Source organism: Cervus elaphus, chromosome 12, assembly GCF_910594005.1.
Source record: "Cervus elaphus chromosome 12, mCerEla1.1, whole genome shotgun sequence".
Classification (NCBI taxonomy): Eukaryota; Metazoa; Chordata; class Mammalia; order Artiodactyla; family Cervidae; genus Cervus; species Cervus elaphus.
Window position 1 is genome coordinate 85951284 of NC_057826.1, and position 21751 is coordinate 85973034.

General features: G+C 39.2%; 1 protein-coding gene across 2 annotated transcripts in view; it reads left to right on the forward strand.

The window, feature by feature from the left end:
- The window catches only part of AAGAB (alpha and gamma adaptin binding protein), a 73190-nt gene that overhangs the window by 10747 nt on the left and 40692 nt on the right, over nt 1–21751 (forward strand). For both annotated transcript variants that reach the window (XM_043919838.1, XM_043919839.1), the window contains exons 2-4: nt 9193–9383; nt 9519–9615; nt 9977–10066. In XM_043919838.1, coding sequence (XP_043775773.1) covers nt 9193–9383; nt 9519–9615; nt 9977–10066 — 378 coding nt within the window. The remainder of the gene's footprint in view (nt 1–9192; nt 9384–9518; nt 9616–9976; nt 10067–21751) is intronic.

The following is a 21751-nucleotide window of genomic DNA, read 5'->3' on the forward strand; positions in this document are numbered from 1 at the left end:
CTCCAAAGGCCCTTTCCATTGCAGCAGTATGAGCTACTCCTAGTGATTGGGGAATAATCTGGCAGTTAATAACAGCTGCAGAGTTTTTGACAGAGCAGGCACCCATCTTATACAACGTTCTCATGAAATTGTGGTTATGAAATGGTCACTGGTTGCAACAGCACAGAGCCATTATGAATTTTAAAGATTTCTGTCTTTCCTCCTCTCTGGTTAATGAAAACCCTGGCTGTCATATATTTTCCCGAATCACATTTTGCTCAATTCTTTTCTTTCATAATGGTTGCTTTCCCCTTCAGCTGACGTCAGACTCCACTGCCTCCTATAATTTTCCTAATTGCTTTCTCTTCTGTCTCAGTCTGCACAGTAACAATGGAAAAGAAAAATTCAAGAAGGCTGACTTTGGGGGGGTGGCCAGGGAGGCTTAAGGGAGGTGGTTATTTCCTAATTGTGATGTTTCTTAGGCACTTTCCGCAGCGCGGGTGTAACTTGTCCTCCTAGAGTCAGGAGAGCTGTCACACGTGAGGACCCTGAGCTGGCGAGGAGGACGTGAGCTTACTGAGGGCCTGCTCTGTGCCCGGAGCCCACCTGCGCTTCTTGTGTAGCGTTTTATTTAATCTTCAAGGTGCCGTTTGAGGAGTGTTTTTATCTCCTGTTGCAGGTGAGGAGCTGACGGAGAGGTTAGTTTGCCGTTCTCACCCAGGGCTAGCATTCAGATACAGGTCCCTCTGACCCTGGGGCTGTGCTGTCTCCTTTTCCTGGCCTTTTGAGGTGAGCAGTACTGTCATCTCAGAGGGAAGGGGAAGCAAATGTGGGTCCCCGGAGTAGTGTGCACCATGAAAGACCCTGGTGTTGGGCTGGAGGTTACAGTCCTCTGCTGCAAAGGCAGTTTCAGGTCTATGAGAAAGACTAAAACTAACTGTATTCTCAGAAGAGTTCTGCTTTCTGGAAGGATCATCTTGATTTGAAATGGCAGCTATCACTTCCCTCAAGGCATAGAAAATAAGATTTTAACCACTGGACAGCTCTTCGCAAAGAATATCATGATTAATTAAGTGCCCATTAATTCTACTGGTATTAAAAGTCTTTAATTGTCCAACTGAAGGAGATAGGAATACTCTAAAAGAGTATCAGTTCCTCGAGTGCACTAATTTGGTCTTTTTTGGCTGGAGTGGATGGGAGAAAAGGAGTAAGGTAAAGGTTATATTTATATATATGTATGTGTGAAATTGGATATTTGTGCTGTTTGAGAAATTTGCCTTGGATCTTCAGTCTGCTTCTTAGTTCACGATAAAGAGAGTATTACCTTTTGTTGATTCTAAACCACAAAAAGCTGCTTCCCTCCTTTCTTTCATGATTCCTTTTCAAATTTATACTTTTTTCTGAGGGAAGGAACATCAGAAAAGATGGAAAGTAGTACAAAGAGGGGCAAGAAGCAGAAGGAGTCTTTGAGTTGCTGGGCTGAAACTTTTCTTACAGTTCTCTTTAACTCTTGAATCTCTTCACTGACTTCCTGTGTGGGAGGGACTGTAGGGGAAATAAATTCCCCCAAAAGTGAGAAATAAGTAGGAGCTTCTGGAGAAATGATGGCTGTGTAAGTTTCTCAACCAGGGAGGGAGATTTATACTGTGCTTAAAGCTGGGGGAAAGGTTTATACTTGTTACTGGAACCGATTTGACATTTAACTTCTCATCTAAAAGCATTACAAATTAACTATTTTAAGCTGTGAAACCACTTGTAGTAACAGACCCAGCAATTAATCACCTAGTATTTGTCTCTTAAAAAATGATGTATTACAGCTCCACCAGGTGGCTGCCGGCAGTGTGAATGAGACAGGCCATCATCCTCCAGGAGGAGGGAAAAGCTGCTCTTGCTTGCGTGTGTGCATCATTTTGAATCCATCAAAATCCAGTTGAGTGCAGGGCTTCCCAGGGTACAGGGCTTCCGAGGTGGTGCTAGTGGTAAAGAACCCTCCTGACAATGAAGGAGGTGTTAAGAGACACGGGTTTGATCCCTAGGTTGGGATGATCCCCTGGGCATGGTAACTCAATCTAGTGTTCTTGCCTGGAGAATCCCTTGAGCGGAGGAGCCTGGGAGGCTACAGTCCATGGAGTCACAAAGTGTCAGACACACCTGAAGCAACCTAGCATGCATTCAGGGCAAAGAAGAGAGACCATGGCAGGTTTTTCTAGGAAGTCTGTCTGGCAAAAAACTCCCACAAGATCACTATGACTCATTTTTGACATATAAATACCCAAACCCATAGACAGTTTTCTGATGGGTTAGTTGTATCTCTCATGTCTTTGGGTATCCTCATTCTGGCTGTTGTTTTGGGTTTTCATGAAAAGGCGGAGGATACTTCGGCCCGTAGTTGATTTTAGCTTGTGACTGTTAGACACCTGAATGTGACTTAGCCCAGATGCTAGATATTGCAGTGTGTAATGTACCACAGTGGAGTAGGAGAGATGGTAGTGACCTGGACTGTTTTAGGCTCTGCTCCTATTAGGCAGGTGGCTTTTTTTCTTTGGTTGTCAGTTTTCTTATCTGGAAATGAGTGAATTATACTGACCATCTCCATAAACTCTTAGCCATGTACACCAGCATTTAAGTGGTTTTTGCTTTAATTTGGAAAAGAATAAACTCGTTAAACATTTGAAACCAAATATAAAAGATGAAGGAGAAAAGCTATACTTAGTGTAAGCATTTACATTTTTTAAATTAAACTCTACATTATGATATTGATGATAAGAACTAGAATGAGCCAATCTTCACTTTTCTCTCTCTGGTTCTAATATGGCACAGATGTGATAATAAAGCCCATATGCAGCCTTGCTGAAAGTATCTGATTAGACATAAAATGTTGAAAAAAAATCTGATAAGTAAATTGAGCCATCAAGTTGTTTTAGGCAGCGCAAAGAATGAAAACAAGACAAAAAACCCAGTCAGCTCCTAAATCTTTGAAAGGTGAAATTCATTTTTCCAACTTATTGGTTCTATTCTCAGCTAATATAGAGAGAAAGAAATAACTTCTTTCTATGTGTTAAGTAAATACCTTCTTGTTTGAAAATCAGTGACAGTAGGTAATTGGAATTTGAGGAGCTCTGAGTAATATTGTTTGTCCTCTTGTGTTCTAGACATTTATTAATAAAATGAACCATCCTTAAATGGATCCAAATATTCTGTATTGCAGTTTGTGAAGTATATGACATCCTCATTGATTTAATTTTTTCATGTTAGTTGAAGACACTGATTTGAAAAAAAATGTAATCCATATTGTATTCCAGTGTCTTAACACTGCAACCAATCTAGGAACTATCAAGAACTGCTGTGGTGCTGGTAGGAATACTGGTCCCCGGCTCCTTCTCCTTCCCCTTAACAACATTTAACAAGTAAGTTCATCACTGTACTCCTTTAGCTTCCCCAGTTTAAAAAAAAAACAAGTCAATTCGTTATTTTAAAAAAGTACTCATGAATGAAGACTGATTCCATATGGTGGCTTGTCCTGCCGTTAAAAAAAATCAGTTTATACTTTTTTTGCTGCACCCCTTGGTTCAGTTTGCATTCTTCCATATGTGCTTTTATTGGCATATTGCTATACCACCTGCTTGAAGTTTGAAATGTTAGTTTTGGATGTAACATTGACTTTGATCTAAGAGTTCTTTGTTTTTTATTCTGCGAGACATTTATATGAAAGCAGAATCTTTGATTTTAGTAACTTATGTGTTCTTCCTGCTGCTTATTTCTTAATTGTGCATGTCATAATGTCCATTACGGGACCACTATGGCATTATTGATAATTAATAAAAGATTATAACTTGAGATAGAAATTAAGCAGAAAGAACTACTGATTTCTTAAAGAGACAAGGTAAACTCTGATTTTCAAATAGTGGCATAGACCTTCTGTTAATATGAGAATAACAATTCTAGTTTTGGTGAAAAATTTTAGAAAGTTAGTTTCAAAATGTGCCTTATGGCAAAGGTAAATTCCTAAATTTATTTGAAATTTAGTTTTTTATGATTAAAAAGTTTTATTTTCAGCAGGCCCATTCTTCTTAATAACCACATGATGAAGTTTACTAATGAAAGAATGCATGTTCGCACATACATGCTTTATATATTATATCTTATTCCTAGCAGTTTGGGAACTAAGTAATTTCTACATATCTTTGTTGAGCAGAAACTATGGCAACGTCCCAAATATATAATCCTAGGTCTGGAATTTTAAATTTAACTTCTAATTTTCTGTGTCCTGCTAATTGTGAGTTTGAGGAATTTATTTTATTTTATTTTATTGAAGTTTAGATGATTTATGATGTTAATGTCTGCTATGCAGTGACGTCATTCAGTTATACATATATGAATACATTCTTTTTCATAATCTTTTCCTTTGTGGTTTATCAGAGACTGTGGAATATAGTTCCCTGTGCTATGTATAGTAGAACCTTGTTTATCCATCCTGGATATAATAGTTTGCATCTGCTAATCCTAAACTCCCAGGCGCTCTCTTTCCCACCCCCATTTGTGTCATGTTTTAGAATCTACGTGTGACTGACATCGTGTGGTACTTGTCTGTTTTCCTGAGCCCTGTAGTATGGTAGCTTCTAGTCCACCCACATCACTGAACACGGCGTCGTCTCCTTTCTTTGGTGGCTGGGTTCCATTGCGCACAGGCACCACATCTTCTTGGTCCCCACATCTGCTGATGGACGTTCAGGTTGTTTCCGTGTCTAGGCTGTCTTGAACGGTGCTGCGACGAACAGAGGGGTGCATGTATCTTTTCAAGTTATAGTTTTGTCTGGGTATACATCTAAGAGTGGGATTGCTGAATCATATGGTAATTATATTTTTATTTTTTTGAGGAACCTCCATACTGTTTTCCACAGTAGCTGCACCAACTTACATTCCTCCCAACAGTGTAGCAGGGTTCCCTTTTCTCCATACCCTATCTAGCATTTGTAATATACAGCCTTTTTAATGGTGGTCATGGTAGTTTTGATTTGCATTTTCTTAATAATTAATGATGTTGAGCATCTTTTCTGTGTGTCTTCTTTGGAGAAATATCTGTTTAGGTCCTCCACCCGTTTTTTGATTGGGCTGTTTTTTTGTTGCTGTTGATTTATATGAACTGTTTGTATGTTTTGGAAATCAAACCCTTGTCAGTTGCATGATTTGCAAATATTTTCTCTAAGTCCATTGGCTGTCTTTTAGTTTTATTTATGGTTTCCTTTGCTGTACAAAAGCTTGTAAGTTTGATTAGGTCCCATTTGTTTACTTTTGCTTTTATTTCTATTGCCTTGGTAGACTGATCTAAGAAATGCAAAAAAAGGAAAATGGCTATCTGAGGAGGCCTTATAAATAACTGTGAAAAGAAGAGAAGCAAAAGGCAAAGGAGAAAAGGAAAGATATACCCATTTGAAAGCAAAGTTCCTAAGAATAGCAAGGAGAGAAAAGAAAGCCTTCTTTAGTGATCAGTGCAAAGAAATAGAGGAAAACAATAGAATAGGAAAGACTAGAGATCTCTTCAAGAAAATTAGAGATACCAGGGGAACATTTCATGCAAAGATGGACTCAATAAAGGACAGAAATGGTATGGACCTAACAGAAGCAGAAGATATTAAGAAGAGGTGGCAAGAATACAAAGAAAAACTGCACAAAAAAGATCTTCATGACCCAGATAATCATGATGGTGTGATCACTCACCTGGAGCCAGACATCCTGGAATGTCAAGTCAAGTGGGCCTTAGGAAGCATCACTATGAACAAAGCTAGTGGAGGTGATGGATTTTCAGTTGAGCTATTTCAAATCCTGAAAGATGATGCTGTGAAAGTGCTGCAGTCAATATGCCAGCAAATTTGGAAAACTCAGGACTGATCACAGGACTGGAAAAGGTCAGTTTTCATTCCAATCCCAAAGAAAGGCAATGCCAAAGAATGCTCAAACTATCACACAGTTGAACTCATCTCACATGCTAGTAAAGTAATACTCAAAATTCTCCAAGTGAGGCTCCAACCGTACGTGAACCGTGAACTTCCAGATGTTCAAGCTGTTTTTAAAGAAGGCAGAGGAACCAGAGATCAAATTGCCAACATCCGCTGGATCATCGAAAGAGCAAGAGAGTTGCAGAAAAACATTTATTTCTGCTTTATTGACTATGCCAAAGCCTTTGACTGTGTGGATCACAACAAACTGTGAAAAATTCTTCAAGAGATGGGAATACTGGACCACCTGACCTGCCTCTTGAGAAACCTGTATGCAGGTCAGGAAGCAACAGTTAGAACTGGACATGGAACAACAGACTGGTTCCAAATAGGAAAAGAGTATGTCAAGGCTGTATATTGTCACCGTGCTTATTTAACTTATATGCAGAGTACATCTTGAGAAACTCTGGGCTGAATGAAGCACAAGCTGGAATCAAGATAGCCTGGAGAAATATCAATAATCTCAGATATGCAGGTGACACCACACTTATGGCAGAAAGTGAAGAACTAAAGAGCCTCTTAATGAAAGTGAAAGAGGAGAGTGGAAAAGTTGGCTTAATGTTCAACATTCAGAAAACCATCATGGCATCTGGTCCCATCACTTCGTGGCAAATAGATGGAGAAACAGTGGAAACAGTGGCTGACTTTATTTTTTGGAGCTCCAAAATCACTGCAGATGGTGACTGCAGCCATGAAATTAAAAGATGCTTACAACTTGGAAGGAAAGTGGTGACCAACCTAGACAGCATATTAAAAAGCAGAGACATTACTTTGCCAACAAAGGTCCATCTAGTCAAGGTTATAGTTTTTCTTGTAGTCATGTATGGATGTGACAGTTGGACTATAAAGAAAGCTGAGCGCAGAAGAATTGATGCTATCAAACCGTGGTGTTGGAGAAGGCTCTTGAGAATTCCTTGGACTGCAAGGAGATCCAACCAGTCCATCCTAAAGGCAATCAGTCCTGAATGTTCATTGAAAGGACTGATGTTGAGCTGAAACTCCAGTACTTTGGCCACCTGATGCAAAGAGCTGACTCAGTGGAAAAGAGCTGATTCTGGGAAAGATTGAAGACGAGAGAAGAAGGGGCCGACAGAGGATGAGATGGTTGGATGGCATCACTGACTCAATGGACATGAGTTTGAGTAGACTTCGGGAATTGGTGATGGTAGGGAGGCCTGGTGTGCTACAGTCCATGGGGTCGCAAAGAGTCAGACACCACTCAGCAACTGAACTGAACTGAACTGAGACTGATCTAAGAAAACATTGGTATGATTTATGTCAGTGTTTTGCTTGTGTTCTCTTCTGTGAGTTTTATGGTGTCTTACATTTGCACCTGTAAGTCATTGAGTTTGTTTTTGTGAATGGTGTGAGGGTGTGTTTTAACTTCATTGATTTACATGCGACTGTCCTAGTGCCACTTGCTGAGGTGACCGTCTTTTCTCCATTGTATGTTCTTGCCCTCTGTCAAAGATTGACTGTCGTTGTGTGGGTTTATATCTGGGCTCTTTATTCTGTTCCATTGATCCATATGCCTATTTTTATGCCAGTGACTTGCTATTTTGGTTACTGTGAAGTGAGGTGAAGTGGCTCAGTCGTGTCCGACTCTTTGCGACCCCATGGACTGTAGCCTACAAGGCTCCTCTGTCCATGGAATTTTCCAGGCAAGAGTACTGGAGTGGGTTTCCATTTCCTTCTCCAGGGGATCTTCCCGACCCAGGGATCAAACCCAGGTCTCCCGCATTGCAGGCAGATGCTTTACCGTCTGAGCCACCTTACTTAGCTTTGTAATATTGTCTGAAGTCTAGGAGGGTTATGCCTCCTGCTTTGTTCTTTTTCTTGAGGAATATTTTGTATGTTCACCTTGTTGTTGTTTTAGTCACTAAGTCATATCCAACTCTTTTTGTGGCCCCATGGACTATATAGCCTGCGAGGCTCCTCTGTCCTTGGAATTTTCCAGGCACGAATACTAGAGTGGGTTGCCATTTCTTTCTCCAGCGGATTTTCCTGACCCAGGAATCAAACCTCTGCCTCCTGCATTTCATGCAGATTTTTTACCACTGAGCCACCTCGGAGGCCCATATATATGTTCATCTTAGTATGTATTAAAAAGGAGTTTGTGGCCATTTTGCTCTAATTCTTATAATAACCCAGTTAGTGGCATGTCATTTTAGATCTCTTAAGTTCATTTTCTACATCTGTGTAAAATGAAGATTGTGGTTTGGGGTATGAGAGATGGGAGTTTGGGTTAGAACAGTTTCTGATGTCTCTTCCAGTTCTAAATATTGTATGACTTTATAGAAGCAAAAGGCTCCCTGATGGTCCAATGACTACAGCTATATTTGTTCATCATTGACTTGGGTTTTACTCTAAGAATTTTAAAAGTTATACCCTTACTACACATGAATTTCTGAAAGATTTGGTTCCCTCCTAAATCATTTAATTTTCTTGGCTCTTTTATATTAAAATTTGCCAAAAGTGTCTTTGTCAACAAGAATTTGAATTGGCTTTCAAAGAATCTGAACAAGGCTGAATATAAATGGAATGGGGTCATTTATCAGTATCCATTCTTTTATTTTATTAGTTGAATTAATGTGTCAGCATTTGGCCTAGGGACTGTGTGTAGCCCTTTCATCTTGTTAAAGGTTAGCCTTGCTGCCGTCTTCCTTTTAGCTTGTAGTAAGTACAGAATAGTTAAATATTCTTGACTTTTCTTAGTGTTTGAGCTTCCATGAAGTACGTAAGCAATAAAATAAATGTAACTGTTATTCTTTCTCTTCCACACGCTCTTAGTGGGTGTTTCGTTAGATGACTATTTTGTGCTCTAGTATTGTCTAATCTAGTCACAGTAGTTTTCATATTCTCTTTTTGGCTGCACCATACGGCATGTAGTATCTTAACTCCCTGACCAGGGATTGAACCCATGCCCCCTGCATTGGAAGCATAGGGTCCTAACCACTGGACCTTCAGGGAATTCCCTAGTTTTTATATTCTTAAAGAAAAATGCCAATTAATTGAATTAAATTATGTCACTCTTACAGTCAAATTATCAAAGAAGAAAATAGCATAATAAATGGGATCCCCTTTGAAAACTTCAAAATCCTTGTGTAAAAAGAAGCAGCGGAAGTAAATGCCTTTTTAATATGGTATTTTACTGAGAAGCTTGACCAGTGTATATTGATTTTGCACTTTCCATGGTAATGTTGTGCCATTTATTTAGATATTCTTGGAACAGAAGATGTTGTTGTGGAAGTGACTGCCAACGATGCTGTGAGGTTTTATCCCTGGACCATAGATAATAAATACTACTCAGCAGATATCAATCTGTGTGTGGTGCCAAACAAATTTCTCGTCACCGCAGAGATTGCAGAGTCTGTCCAAGCATTTGTGGTTTACTTTGACAGCACACAAGTAAGATTTTGTTTTCCTTGGACCTTGAATAAGAAATTACTTTGTGCTTTTTCTTTCCCCTTTGCATTTTCTGTGAGTTCTCTTAATGTCTTTTTTTTTTTCTGTTTTTGTTTGTATATTTTTTTATCCCTCTAGAAATCTGGTCTTGATAGCGTTTCCTCCTGGCTTCCTCTGGCAGAGTCGTGGTTACCTGAGGTGATGATCTTGGTTTGCGATAGAGTATCTGAGAACGGTAAGGCGCACCAGTAGGTGGTACGCATGTCTGCCATTCCTTGGTAAGCAAAACAGGGGTCTCCTTAGCTCAGGGCAGGATGTCTTGTATGATTTCACTGCCTTACAAAAATATCTTCAGCTTTTTCTCTTTAGAACCTTGTAATATTTACATTTTATTTTTTAAGAATGAACACTTGGAAAAAAAAAAAAAGAATGAACACTTGGGGTTTGAAAAATCATCTTTTTATTAATTTATTTTGGATGCCTTTAGAATAACATTGACATTAAAGGTTAACACTTTGAGATTGTGGAGAGTGTTGCAGCAATATTCATGTTTTATTTTTTTTTTGCTTCTGAAGAATCTTTGCATGTTATTTTAGGTGTAAACCGACAGAAAGCTCAAGAGTGGTGTATCAAACATGGCTTTGAATTGGTAGAACTTAGTCCGGAAGAGTTGCCTGAGGAAGATGGTAAGTATTTTTATGTCTGGAGAAAACATAGATTTTGGATTCACAGATGAGAAATTATTTTAATTCAAGGAAGAAGAATCAAAATGATATTCAAAACACATTATTTTTCCCTAGCTTTTTGAAAAGATTTATGCAGAATCCATTGATGCAGTCTGTTAATCAAATAATCCATTTATTTGGTTTTACCACCCATTTTAGGACTTTTGAAATGTTTGTGTTTGTTATGGATAGAGATTTCTATCTTAAATCTTAGTCATTTCCCCAATCTCTTATCCTTTCTTTGCTGCCAAAAAAGGAGGGTTTGGCCTATATTCATAAATAGTTATAAAGTTTATGTTTCTAATTTTGAATTCCTAGTAACCTGAGGCTGAATTCCTAGGGACCCTAGGGGGCATGTCAGTACTATTTGTACGTCTTTTGGACATTTGAAACCACAAATAGATCCACAAATGTCCCCCCGCCCCTGGAGGGGTAACTCTGTACTTACCTTCCTTCTACTATATTTTGGACCTTATATTTCTTTCCCTTCTTTTTTCCCCTTCCCCCATTCTTCTTCTCAAGTTTTTTCCTTCCAAGTACAACTGTGCTAGCTACTGTGGAGTCTACCAAGATAAGACAGTTTTGGCCTCCAGAACCTTATAATCTGGTACAAGAGATGAAACTTGTATACAAATTACTGAATACAATGGAACTTCCTAAGTATTATAAAAAATATATATAACGGTGCTATGGTGTTTCAGAGATCAAAGAGGTTATTTCGCGTCAGAAGTTCAAAGAATGCATTGGCACTGTGAACTCACACTTGTGAGCTGCTCCATGGGAAGGAAATAGAGAAGGTACTGGATTTAGAGCCAGAGGACTGGTGGGAAGATGCTGGTCGTTGCAAAAGACATCCTAAGTAGGGCAGCCAACTTGAATTAAAGTGCATAGAGAGGCTAAAAGTAATCATTATGTGAAACCTATTTTTTTTTAAAGAAATTAAGAAATATTTTTCTATATTCTGACTTAGAATTTTTTCCAAAGTGTTGTTACCTTCAGGAATAAAGCCCCACCGGAGAAAAAGAGGACAAAAATGAAATAAAAAGGCTGATTTTTCTCCCTGTACATTTTTTAGAATATTGAAAACTATTAAGTATAATTTCTAGTCCATGTTTTTCTAGAATTCTTGAAACTTGTGCCCTGTTTTGCACTCTAGCAGGCATGTGATTGCTTGCTTCTGGCACGAGAATGTTCTCTTGCCTATTGTCCTTGAGAATCAACATTTGAGTCATTTTCTTTATCTGTTTTCATTTTGGAATCTCTGCTCCTTTATCTTGCTATGCTGCTCCCTTACGCCTTGTCTGGATAATGTTCCTTTTTTTGAAAACATTTGTTCATTTTTAATTGGAGGATAATTGCTTTATAGTATTGTGTTGGTTTCTGCTATGCGTGCGTGCATCGTCGCTCAGTCGTGTCCGGCTCTTTGTGATCCCGTGGACTGTAGCCCGCCAGGTTCCCCTGTCCATGGGGATTCTCCAGGCAAGAATACTGGAGTGGGTTACCATGCCCTCCTCCAGGGGATCTTCCCAACCCAAGGATCGAACCCAGGTCTCCCGCATTGCAGGTGGATTCTTTACCATCTGACCCACCAGCAAAGCCTGGTTTCTGCTATACATTAACATAAATTAACCATAGTGAATAATTTTCTTGTATTCAGCATAATCTTTTTTTAAAAAATTATTCAGTCTTGTTCCTTTATTATGATTTTGTGTCTGTATATAAGGTTCTTTTTTTTTTTAATGGTTGTGCTGCGCGACTTGCAGAATCTTAGTTCCCTGACCAGGGTTCGAACCCTGGCCTATGGCAGTGAGAATGTAGAGTCCTAACCACTGGAGCGCCAGGGAATTCCCTAAAACAGCTTAAAAGTAGATTTCAACATATTGTCTTTAGGTAAATTAACTAAAACCTTCCTAGAATGTTTCAATGCCAATTGTTAGTGTATACCCTCATCATTTATTGGCATGTATTATTCCATATACTCTCATTGTTTATTGGCATGTATTGTTCCCATATACCTTCACTGTTTTTTCCCATGTATCCTCATCCCATATACCCTCATCATTTCCCACATATACCCTCTCGTTTATTGGCATGTATTATTCAACTTCAATATGAGACCTTATGTTTGTTTGTATTAAATTAATCTTATTGATTCTAGCTCTTTATTTCTGATCATATTTTTGGCTTCTGGTTATATATCTTCTGAAGTTTAGTTATTCTTTCAAGACTTGAATCACTGAAAGTTAAGATAAACATAGCTTTTATTTCTTCATATAAACACTGATGGTGATAAACTTGGCTTTGTCGAGTATTTCCGGTTTAATTCTTCCTATATTTCTGTTAGGTTGGTAGGATGGTATTTAAACAATCCATCATTTCATCATTTCTGGATGCCTCTTGTCTTTAGGCACTATGTTAGTTTAAGTAGTGAGAATGATGAATTCAGTAAGACATGACTCCTGCCTTCAAGGAGTTTCCAGTTTAGAGGGGAAGGTTATACCAGTGAATTATCAGTTCCAGTGCATCTTTTCCATGGGAAAGGTACACAGAGTGATGTCATCCCCACTTTTCTTTGAGAATAGCATGAGTGATTTGCCTTTAATCAAATAGCTAATAAATTACAGAGCCTGGCTTCACATTCAGATCTTAAGACTTCTGATTCTGTGCTGTTCCCGTTAAACCCCCCAGGACTGGGCCAGGCCACTAGAGACAGGTTCTGTATGGACTGTGCTCTGTAAACTCTTAAAAAACTTTTTAAACCACATGAAAACTTTCAGATTCTGCTGCTGTTTTCCACATGAGTATTGTAAGACTCAGCTGAAGGATTTTCATTTCCTTTATGCACAGTCGTATCTACATTGCAGATAAGAATACTGCCTTATTATTGGTATACTAACTAGGATACCAATTATTTTTAGTGCCCCGTTATTTTTAGTGTCAAATTCCAGAAGCAAGATAGTACCGATACTGAACTAATTAAACTAAGTTGTCAGTGTTTGTGGGTTTTTTTTTTTTTAATGACCCCTTGCCTGTCTCTTACACTTAGGGTTATAGTAATTTCATTTCTCACTCTTAAGCTGTCTATTTCTCATCAAAAAATTATTATCTAGATAGCTATTATAAATAGTAATTATCACTGTATGATTCCCATTGAGGAAAAGTTGGGGCATTTACTGGATTTTATAGCATACCAAGAGGACCTTTCCTGCCCTTAGGAAACTCATTGTTTATGAATAGCCAAGTTTGGTATTTCTAGTACTATCCCAGGATTGTGTAATTGGTGGAAACTAACATTTTCAGATGTTAATTGATGGAAACTAACATTTCTTGCCTTGAGGACTCCATGAACAGTATGAAAAGGCAAAATGATAGGATAATGAAAGAGGAACTCCCAAGGTCGGTAGGTGCCCAATATGCTGCTGGAGATCATTGGAGAAATAACTCCAGAAAGAATGAAAGGATGGAGCCAAAGCAAAAACAATACCCAGTTGTGGATGTGACTGGTGATAGAAGCAAGGTCCGATGCTGTAAAGAGCAATATTGCATAGGAACCTGGAATGTTAGGTCCATGAATCAAGGCAAATTGGAAGTGGTCAAACAGGAGATGGCAAGAGTGAATGTCGACATTCTAGGAATCAGCAAACTAAAATGGACTGGAATGGGTGAATTTAACTCAGATAACCATTATATCTACTACTGTGAGCAGGAATCCCTTAGAAGAAGTCGAGTAGCCATCATGGTCAACAAAAGAGTCTGAAATGCAGTACTTGAATACAATCTCAAAAATGACAGAATGATCTCTGTTTGTTTCCAAGGCAAACCATTCAGTATCACCGTAATCCAAGCCTGTGCCCCAACCAGTAACACTGAAGAAGCTAAAGTTGAACGGTTCTGTGAAGACCTACAAGACCTTTTAGAACTAACACCCAAAAAAGATGTCCCTTTCACTGGAATGTAAAGTTGGAAGTCAAGAAACACCTGAAGTAACAGACAAATTTGGCCTTGGAGTACGGAATGAAGCAGGGCAAAGGCTGATAGAGTTTTGCCAAGAGAACACACTGGTCATAGCAAACACCCTCTTCCAACAGCACAAGAGAAGACTCTACAAATGGACATCACCAGATTGTCAACATCGAAATCAGATTGATTATATTCTTTGCAGCCAAAGATGGAGAAGCTCTATACAGTCAGCAAAAACAAGACCAGGAGCTGACTGTGGCTCAGATCATGAACTCCTTATTGCCAAATTCAGACTTAAATTGAAGAAAGTAGGGAAAACCACTAGACCATTCAGGTATGACCTAAATCAAATCCCTTATGACTATACAGTGAAAGTGAGAAATAGATTTAAGGGACTAAATTTGATAGAGTGCCTGATGAACTATGGACGGAGGTTCGTGACATTGTACAGGAGAACAGGGATCAAGACCATCCCCATGGAAAAGAAATGCAAAAAGGCAAAATGGTTGTCTGAGGAGGCCTTACAAATAGCTGTGAAAAGAAGAGAGGCGAAAAGCAAAGGAGAAAAGGAAAGATATTCCCATTTGAATCCAGAGTTCCAAAGAATAGCAAGGAGCGATAAGAAAGCCTTCCTCAGCGATCAATGCAAAGAAACAGAGGAAAACAACAGAATGGGAAAGACTAGAGATCTCTTCAAGAAAATTAGAGATACCAAGGGAACATTTCATGCAAAGATGGGTTCGATAAAGGACAGAAATGGTTGGACCTAACAGAAGCAGAAGACATTAAGAAGAGGTGGCAAGAATACGCAGAAGGACTGTACAAAAAAGATTTTCATGACCCAGATAATCACGATGGTGTGATCACTCATCTAGAGCCAGACATCCTGGGGTGTGAAGTCAGGTGGGCCTTAGAAAGCATCACTGCGAACAAAGCTAGTGGAAGTGATGGAATTCCAGTTGAGCTATTTCAAATCCTGAAAGATGATGCTGTGAAAGTGCTGCAGTCAATATGCCAGCAAATTTGGAAAACTCAGCAGTGGCCACAGGACTGGAAAAGGTCAGTTTTCATTCTAATCTCAAAGAAAGGCAATGCCAAAGAATGCTCAAACTACCACACAATTGTACTCATCTCACATGCTAGGAAAGTAATGCTCAAAATTCTCCAAGCCAGGCTTTAGCAATACGTGAACCATGAACTTCCAGACGTAACAGCTGGTTTTAGAAAAGGCAGAGGAACCAGAGATCAAATTGCCAACATCCACTGGATCATCAAAAAAGCAAGAGAGTTCCAGAAAAACATCTATTTCTGCTTTATTGACTGTGTGGACCACAATAAACTGTAGAAAATTCTTCAAGAGATGGGAATACCAGATCACCTGACCCACTGCTTGAGAAACCTATGTGCAGGTCAGGAAGCAACAGTTAGAACTAAACATGGAACAACAGACTGGTTCCAAATAGGAAAGGGAGTACATCAAGGCTGGATATTGTCACCCTACTTATTTAACTTATATGCAGGGTACATCATGAGAAACGCTGGGCTGGAACAAGCACAAGCTGGAATCAGGATTGCCAGGAGAAATATCAATAATGTCAAATATGCAGATGACACCACCCTTATGGCAGAAAGTGAAGAGGAACTAAAAAGCCTCTTGATGAAAGTGAAAGAGGAGAGTGAAAAATTGGCTTAAAGCTCAACATTCAAAAAACTAAGATCATGGCATCTGGTCCCATCACCTCATGGGAAATAGATGGGGAAACAGTGGAAGCAGTATCAGACTTTATTTTTGGGGGCTCCACAATCACTGCAGATGGTGATTGCAGCCATGAAATTAAAAGACACTTACTCCTTGGAAGGAAAGTTATGACCTACCTAGACAGCATATTAAAAAGCAGAGACATTACTTTGCCAGCAAAGGTCCGTCTGGTCAAGGCTATGGTTTTTCCAGTGGTCATGTATGGATGTGAGAGTTGAACTGTGAAGAAAGCTGAGCACCGAAAAATTGATGCTTTTGAACTGTGGTGTTGGAGAAGACTCTTGAGAGTCCCTTGGACAGCACGGAGATCCAACCAGTCCATCCTAAAGGAGATAAGTCCTGGGTGTTCATTGGAAGGACTGATGCTGAAGCTGAAACTCCAATACTTTGGCCACCTGATGCAAAGAGTTGACTCATTGGAAAAGACCCTGATGCTGGGAGGGATTGGGGGCAGGAGGAGGAGGGGACGACAGAGGATGAGATGGCTGGATGACATCACCGACTCGATGGACATGAGTTTGAGTAAACTCCGGGAGTTGGTGATGGACAGGGAGGCCTGGCGTGCTGTGATTCATGGGGTCGCAAAGAGTCGGACACGACTGAGCAACTGAAGTGACTGAACATTTTCAGATGAATATGAGTGGATTCCATTGGTGAGGTAATGAGGTTGACTTTACTGTATAAACTTTTATGCTGTGTGTTTATTTTAGTTTCTATTAAAGTCATGGTTCAGACAGTAAGGAATCTGCCTGCAATGCAGAAGACCCAGGTTTGAGCCCTGGGTTGGGAAGTTCCCCTGGAGAAGGGAATGGCAACCCACTCCAGTATTCTTGCCTGGAGAATCCCATGGACAGAGGGCCACAGTCAGTCCATGGGGTCACAGTGTCAGACACAACTGAGCAACTCACACTTTTCATAGTTGATTTACAGTGTTGTGTTAATTTATGCTGTACAACAGAGTGATTCAGTTGTGTGTGTATATGTATGTGCTTAGTTGCTCAGTTGTGTCTGACCCTTTGCGACCCCATGGACTGTAGCCTGCCAGGCTCCTCTGTCCATGGGGATTCTCCAGATAAGAGTACTGGAGTGGGTTACCATGCCCTCCTCCAGGGGGTCTTCCCAACCCAGGGATCAAACCCAGGTCTCCCAGATTGCAGGTGGATTCTTTACTCTCTGAGCCACCAGGGAAGCCCAAGAATACTGGAGTAGGTATCCTATCCCTTCTCCAGGGGATCTTCCCAACCCATGAATTGAACCCAGGGTCTCCTGCATTGCAGGCAGATTCTTTACCAGTAAGCTACCAAGGGAGTTCGGTGTGTGTATATATATATAAAAGAATATAAAAAAGATATATATGTATATAAAAGAATATATATGAGCGTGTGTGTGTGTGTGTGTGTATATATATATATATTCTTTTTTATGTTCTTTTCCATCATGGTAGAAAATATCTCAGGATATTGAATATAATTCCCTGTGCTATGTAGTAGGACCTTGTGGTTTATCCATTCTATATGTAATGGTTTGCTTCTACTAACCCCAACCTCCTACTCCGTCTCTTCCCCCACCCTCATCCCTTTGGCAACCACAGGTCTGTTCTCTATGTCTGTTTTTGTTCTGTAGATATGTTGATTTGTGTCATATTTCAGATTCCACATAGAAGTGATATTATATGGTATTTGTCTTTTTCTCTCTGACTTACTTTGCTTAGTATGGTAATCTTTGGGTCCATCCATGTTGCTGCAAATGGCATTATTTCCTTCTTCTTGATGGCTGAGTAATACTCTGTTGTGTATATAGACCACATCTTCTTTATCCACTCGTCTCTCCACGGACATTGAGGTGGTTTCTGTGTCTTTGCTATTGTACATGGTGCTGCTGTGAACATAGGTTTGCATGTATCTTTTTGAATTATAGTTTTGTCTGAGTATATGCCCAGGAGTGGAATTGATGGATGAGACTGTTTTTAGTTTTTGAGGAACCTTCTTTCTGTTTTTCACAGTGGCTATACCGGTTTGCATTCCCACCAACAGTGTAGAAGGGTTCCCTTCCCCCCATACCCTCTAATAGCAGTAATTGCTATTTAAAGACTTTTTAATGATGGCCATTCTGACTTGTGTGAGGTACTACTTTGTTGTAGTTTTGATTTGCTTTCCTCTAATAATTAATGATGTTGAGCATCTTTTCATGTGCCTCTTGGCTATCTGTATGTTTTATTTGGAGAAAAGTCTGTTTAGGTCTTCTGCCTGTTTTTTTATTGGGTTTTTGTTTTTTTGTTGCTGTTGAGTTGTATGAACTGTATATGTATTTTGGAAATGAAGACCTTGTCAGTTACATCATATGCAAATATTTTCTCCCATTCTGTTGGTTGGCTTTTTGTTTTGTTTCCTTTGCTTTGGGAAAGCTTATAAGTTTAGTTAGGTCCCATTTGTTTATTTTTGCTTTTATCTCTATTGCCTTGGGAGATTGACCTAAGAAAACATTGGTTGTCAGAGATTTATGACATAAAATGATTTATGTCAAAGAATGTTTTGCCTTTGGTCTCTTCTAGGACTTTTCTGGGATCTTGTCTTATATTTAGATCTTTAAACCATTTTGAATTTACTCTTGAGTATGGTGAGAGGGTATATTTTAGCTTTATTGTTTTACATGTGGCTGTCCAACTTTCCCAGCACCACTTGCTGAAGAGACTGTCTTTTCCCCATTGTATATTCTTGCCTCTTTTGTTGAAGATTAATTGACCGTAGGTGTGTGGGATTATTTCTGGTCTCTCTATTCTATTCCATTGATCCATATTTCTGTTCTTGTGCCAATACATGCTGTTTTATATTCTTCTCAGTTGTGGTGGAAAATGTCTCAGGATATTGAGTTTAGTTCCCTGTGCTATACAGTAGGGCCTGTTGTTTATCCATCCTGTATGTGATGGTTTGCTTCCTCTAACCCCAGCCTCCCACTCCATCCCTTCTCCCACCCCCTTGACAACCGCAGGTCTGTTCTCCATGTCTGTTTTTGTTTTGTAGATATGTTATGCCTCCTGCTTTGATTCTTTTCTTTCAGGGTTGCTTTGGCAATCCTGGTCTTTTATGGTTTCATATAAATTTTAGGATTATTCTGGTTCTGTGAAAAATGCCTTGGGTAATTTAATAGGAATTGCATTAAATTCATAGATAGCTTTGGGTAGTACGGCCTTTATTTTTGGGTATGGTTGCTTTATAATGTGTTAATTTCTGCTGTACAATGGAGTGAATCAGCTCTGTGTATGTATGTGTATCTTCTTCCTCTTGGACCTCTCTTCCGCCCCCACCTTTCCCCATTGCATCTTCATCATCACAGGACCCTGAGCTGAGCTCTCACTGGATACCGCTTTTACACATGGCAGTCCTTACATGTCAGTCACAGTCTCCAGTTTAGTATGGCTCTTTTAGCAGTATTAAATCTTCCAATCCAAGAGCATGGGATATCTTTCCATTCCTTTGAATCATCATTAAAGAACTTTATAAAAGGATGTGTGTGTATCACACATAACCCTCCCAGACTTCAAATAACACAACATGTTAAGCAAAGTAAGTCATAAAGAGAAAGACAAATACCATATTATATCACTTATATGTGGAATCTAAAATACAATACAAATCAACATGGGTCCATCATGTTGCTACAAATGGCATTATTTCATTCCTTTTGGTGGCTGAGTAATATTCCATTGTGTATGTAGGCCACATCTTTTTTATCCATTCTTCTGTCTTTGAATATTTAGGTTGCATCTTTAATTTCCTTTATTAATATTTTGTAGTTTCTAGCATATACACTCATCTTTCACCTCCTTGGTGAGGTTTATTCCTAAGTAATTTTTTGGATGTGATTTTTAAATGAGATTATTTGTTTACATTCCCTTTCTCATATTTCATTGTTAGTGTAAAGAAATGCAACTGATTTCTGTATGTTAATCTTGTATCTTGCTAAGTTGCTAAATTTATCAGTTCTAGTAATTTTTGTGTGGAGTCTTTAGGATTTTCTGATATGATATCATGTCATCTACAAATAATGACATTTTTATCTCTTCCTTTGTAATTTGATACCTTTTATTTCTTGTCTGGTTGCTGTGGCTAGGACTTTCAATACTGTGTTGAATAGAAATGATGATAGTGGGCCTCTTTGTTCCAGATTTTAGAGAGAAGGCTATCAGCCTTTCACTGTTGAATATTACATTGACTGTGGGTTTGTCATAAATAACTTTTATAATATTGAGATATGTTCCTTTTATACCCACTTTGTTAAGAGTTTTTATCATGAATGCATGTTGTATTTGGTCAGGTGGTTCTTCTGCATCTATCGAGATGATCTTGCATTTTTTATCTTTTGTTGAAGTAGTGTATCACATTGACTGATTTGCATATGTTGAATCATCCTTGTGAACTTAAGATGAATCCCACTTGGTCATGGTATATGATCTTTTTTAAGTGTTGTTGGATTCAGTTTGCTAATATTTTTTGAAAATTTTTACGTCTGTGTTCATCAAAGATTATTGTTGTTGTTTAGTCGCTCAGTTTGTCTGACTCTTTGTGACCCCATGAACTGCAGCGTGCCAGTCTTCCCTGTCCTTCAGTATCTCCCAGAGTTTACTTAAACTGTGACTCATGTCCATCGAGTCAGTAATGCCATTTAACCATCTCATTCTCTGTCGCCTGCTTCTCCTCTTGCCCTTAATCTTTCCCAACATCAGAGTCTTTTCCAATAAGTAGTCTCTTCACATCAGGTGGCCAAAGTATTAGAGCTTCAGTATCAGTCCTTCCAATTAATATTCAGGGTTAATTTCCTTTAGGATTGATTGACTGGTTTGATCTCTTTGCTGTCCATGGGAATCTCAAGAGTCTTTTCCAGCACCACAGGTCAAAAGCATCAGTCCTTAAGCGCTCAGCCTTCTTTATGGTCCAGCGCTCACATCTGTACATGATTACTGAAAAAAACCATAGCTTTGACTATATGGACCTTTCTCAGCAAAGTGATGTTTCTGCTTTTTAATATACTGTCTAGGTTTGTCATAGCTTTTGTTTCAAGGAGCAACCGTCTTTTCATTTCATGGCTGCAGTCACCATCCACAGTGATTTTGGAATCAGAGATAGTAAAATATGTCACTGTTTCCACTTTTGCCCCTGCTGTTTGCCACAAAGTGATAGGACTGGGTGCCATTATCTTAGTTTCTTGAATGTTGAGTTTTAAGCTCTCTTTTTCACTCTCCTCTTTCACCCTCATCACAAGGCTCTTTAGTTCCTCTTCACTTCTCCCATTAGAATGGTATCATCTGCATATCTGAGGTTGTTGATATTTTTCCTGGCAATCTTGATTCCAGCTTGTGACTCATCCAGCTTGGCATTTCACGTGATATACTCTGCATATGAGTTAAATAATCAAGGTGACAGTATACAGCCTTGACGTACTTCTTTCTCAATTTTGATCCAGTCCGTTGTTCCATGTCTGGTTCTAACTGTTGCTTCTTGACCTGCATACAGGTTTCTCAGGAGGCAGGTAAGGTGGTTTGGTATTCCCATCTAAGAGTTTCCCAGTTTGTCATGATCCACACAGACAAAGACATAGTCAGTGAAGCAAAAGTAGATGTTTTTCTGGAATTCTCTTGCTTTTTCTATGATCCAGCAGATGTTGGCAATTTGTTCTCTGGCTCCTCTGCCTTTACTAAATCTAGCTTGTACATATGGAAGATCTTGGTTCACTTACTACTGAAGCCTAGCTTGAAGGATTTTGAGCATTCTTGCCAGCATGTGAAATGAGTACAACTGTGTGATAGCTTCAACATTCTTTGGCGATGTCCTTTTGAATTGGAATGAAAACTGACCTTTTCCAGTCCTGTGGCCACTGCTGAGTTTTCCAAATTTGCTGGCATATTGAGTGCAGCACTTTATCAGCATCAT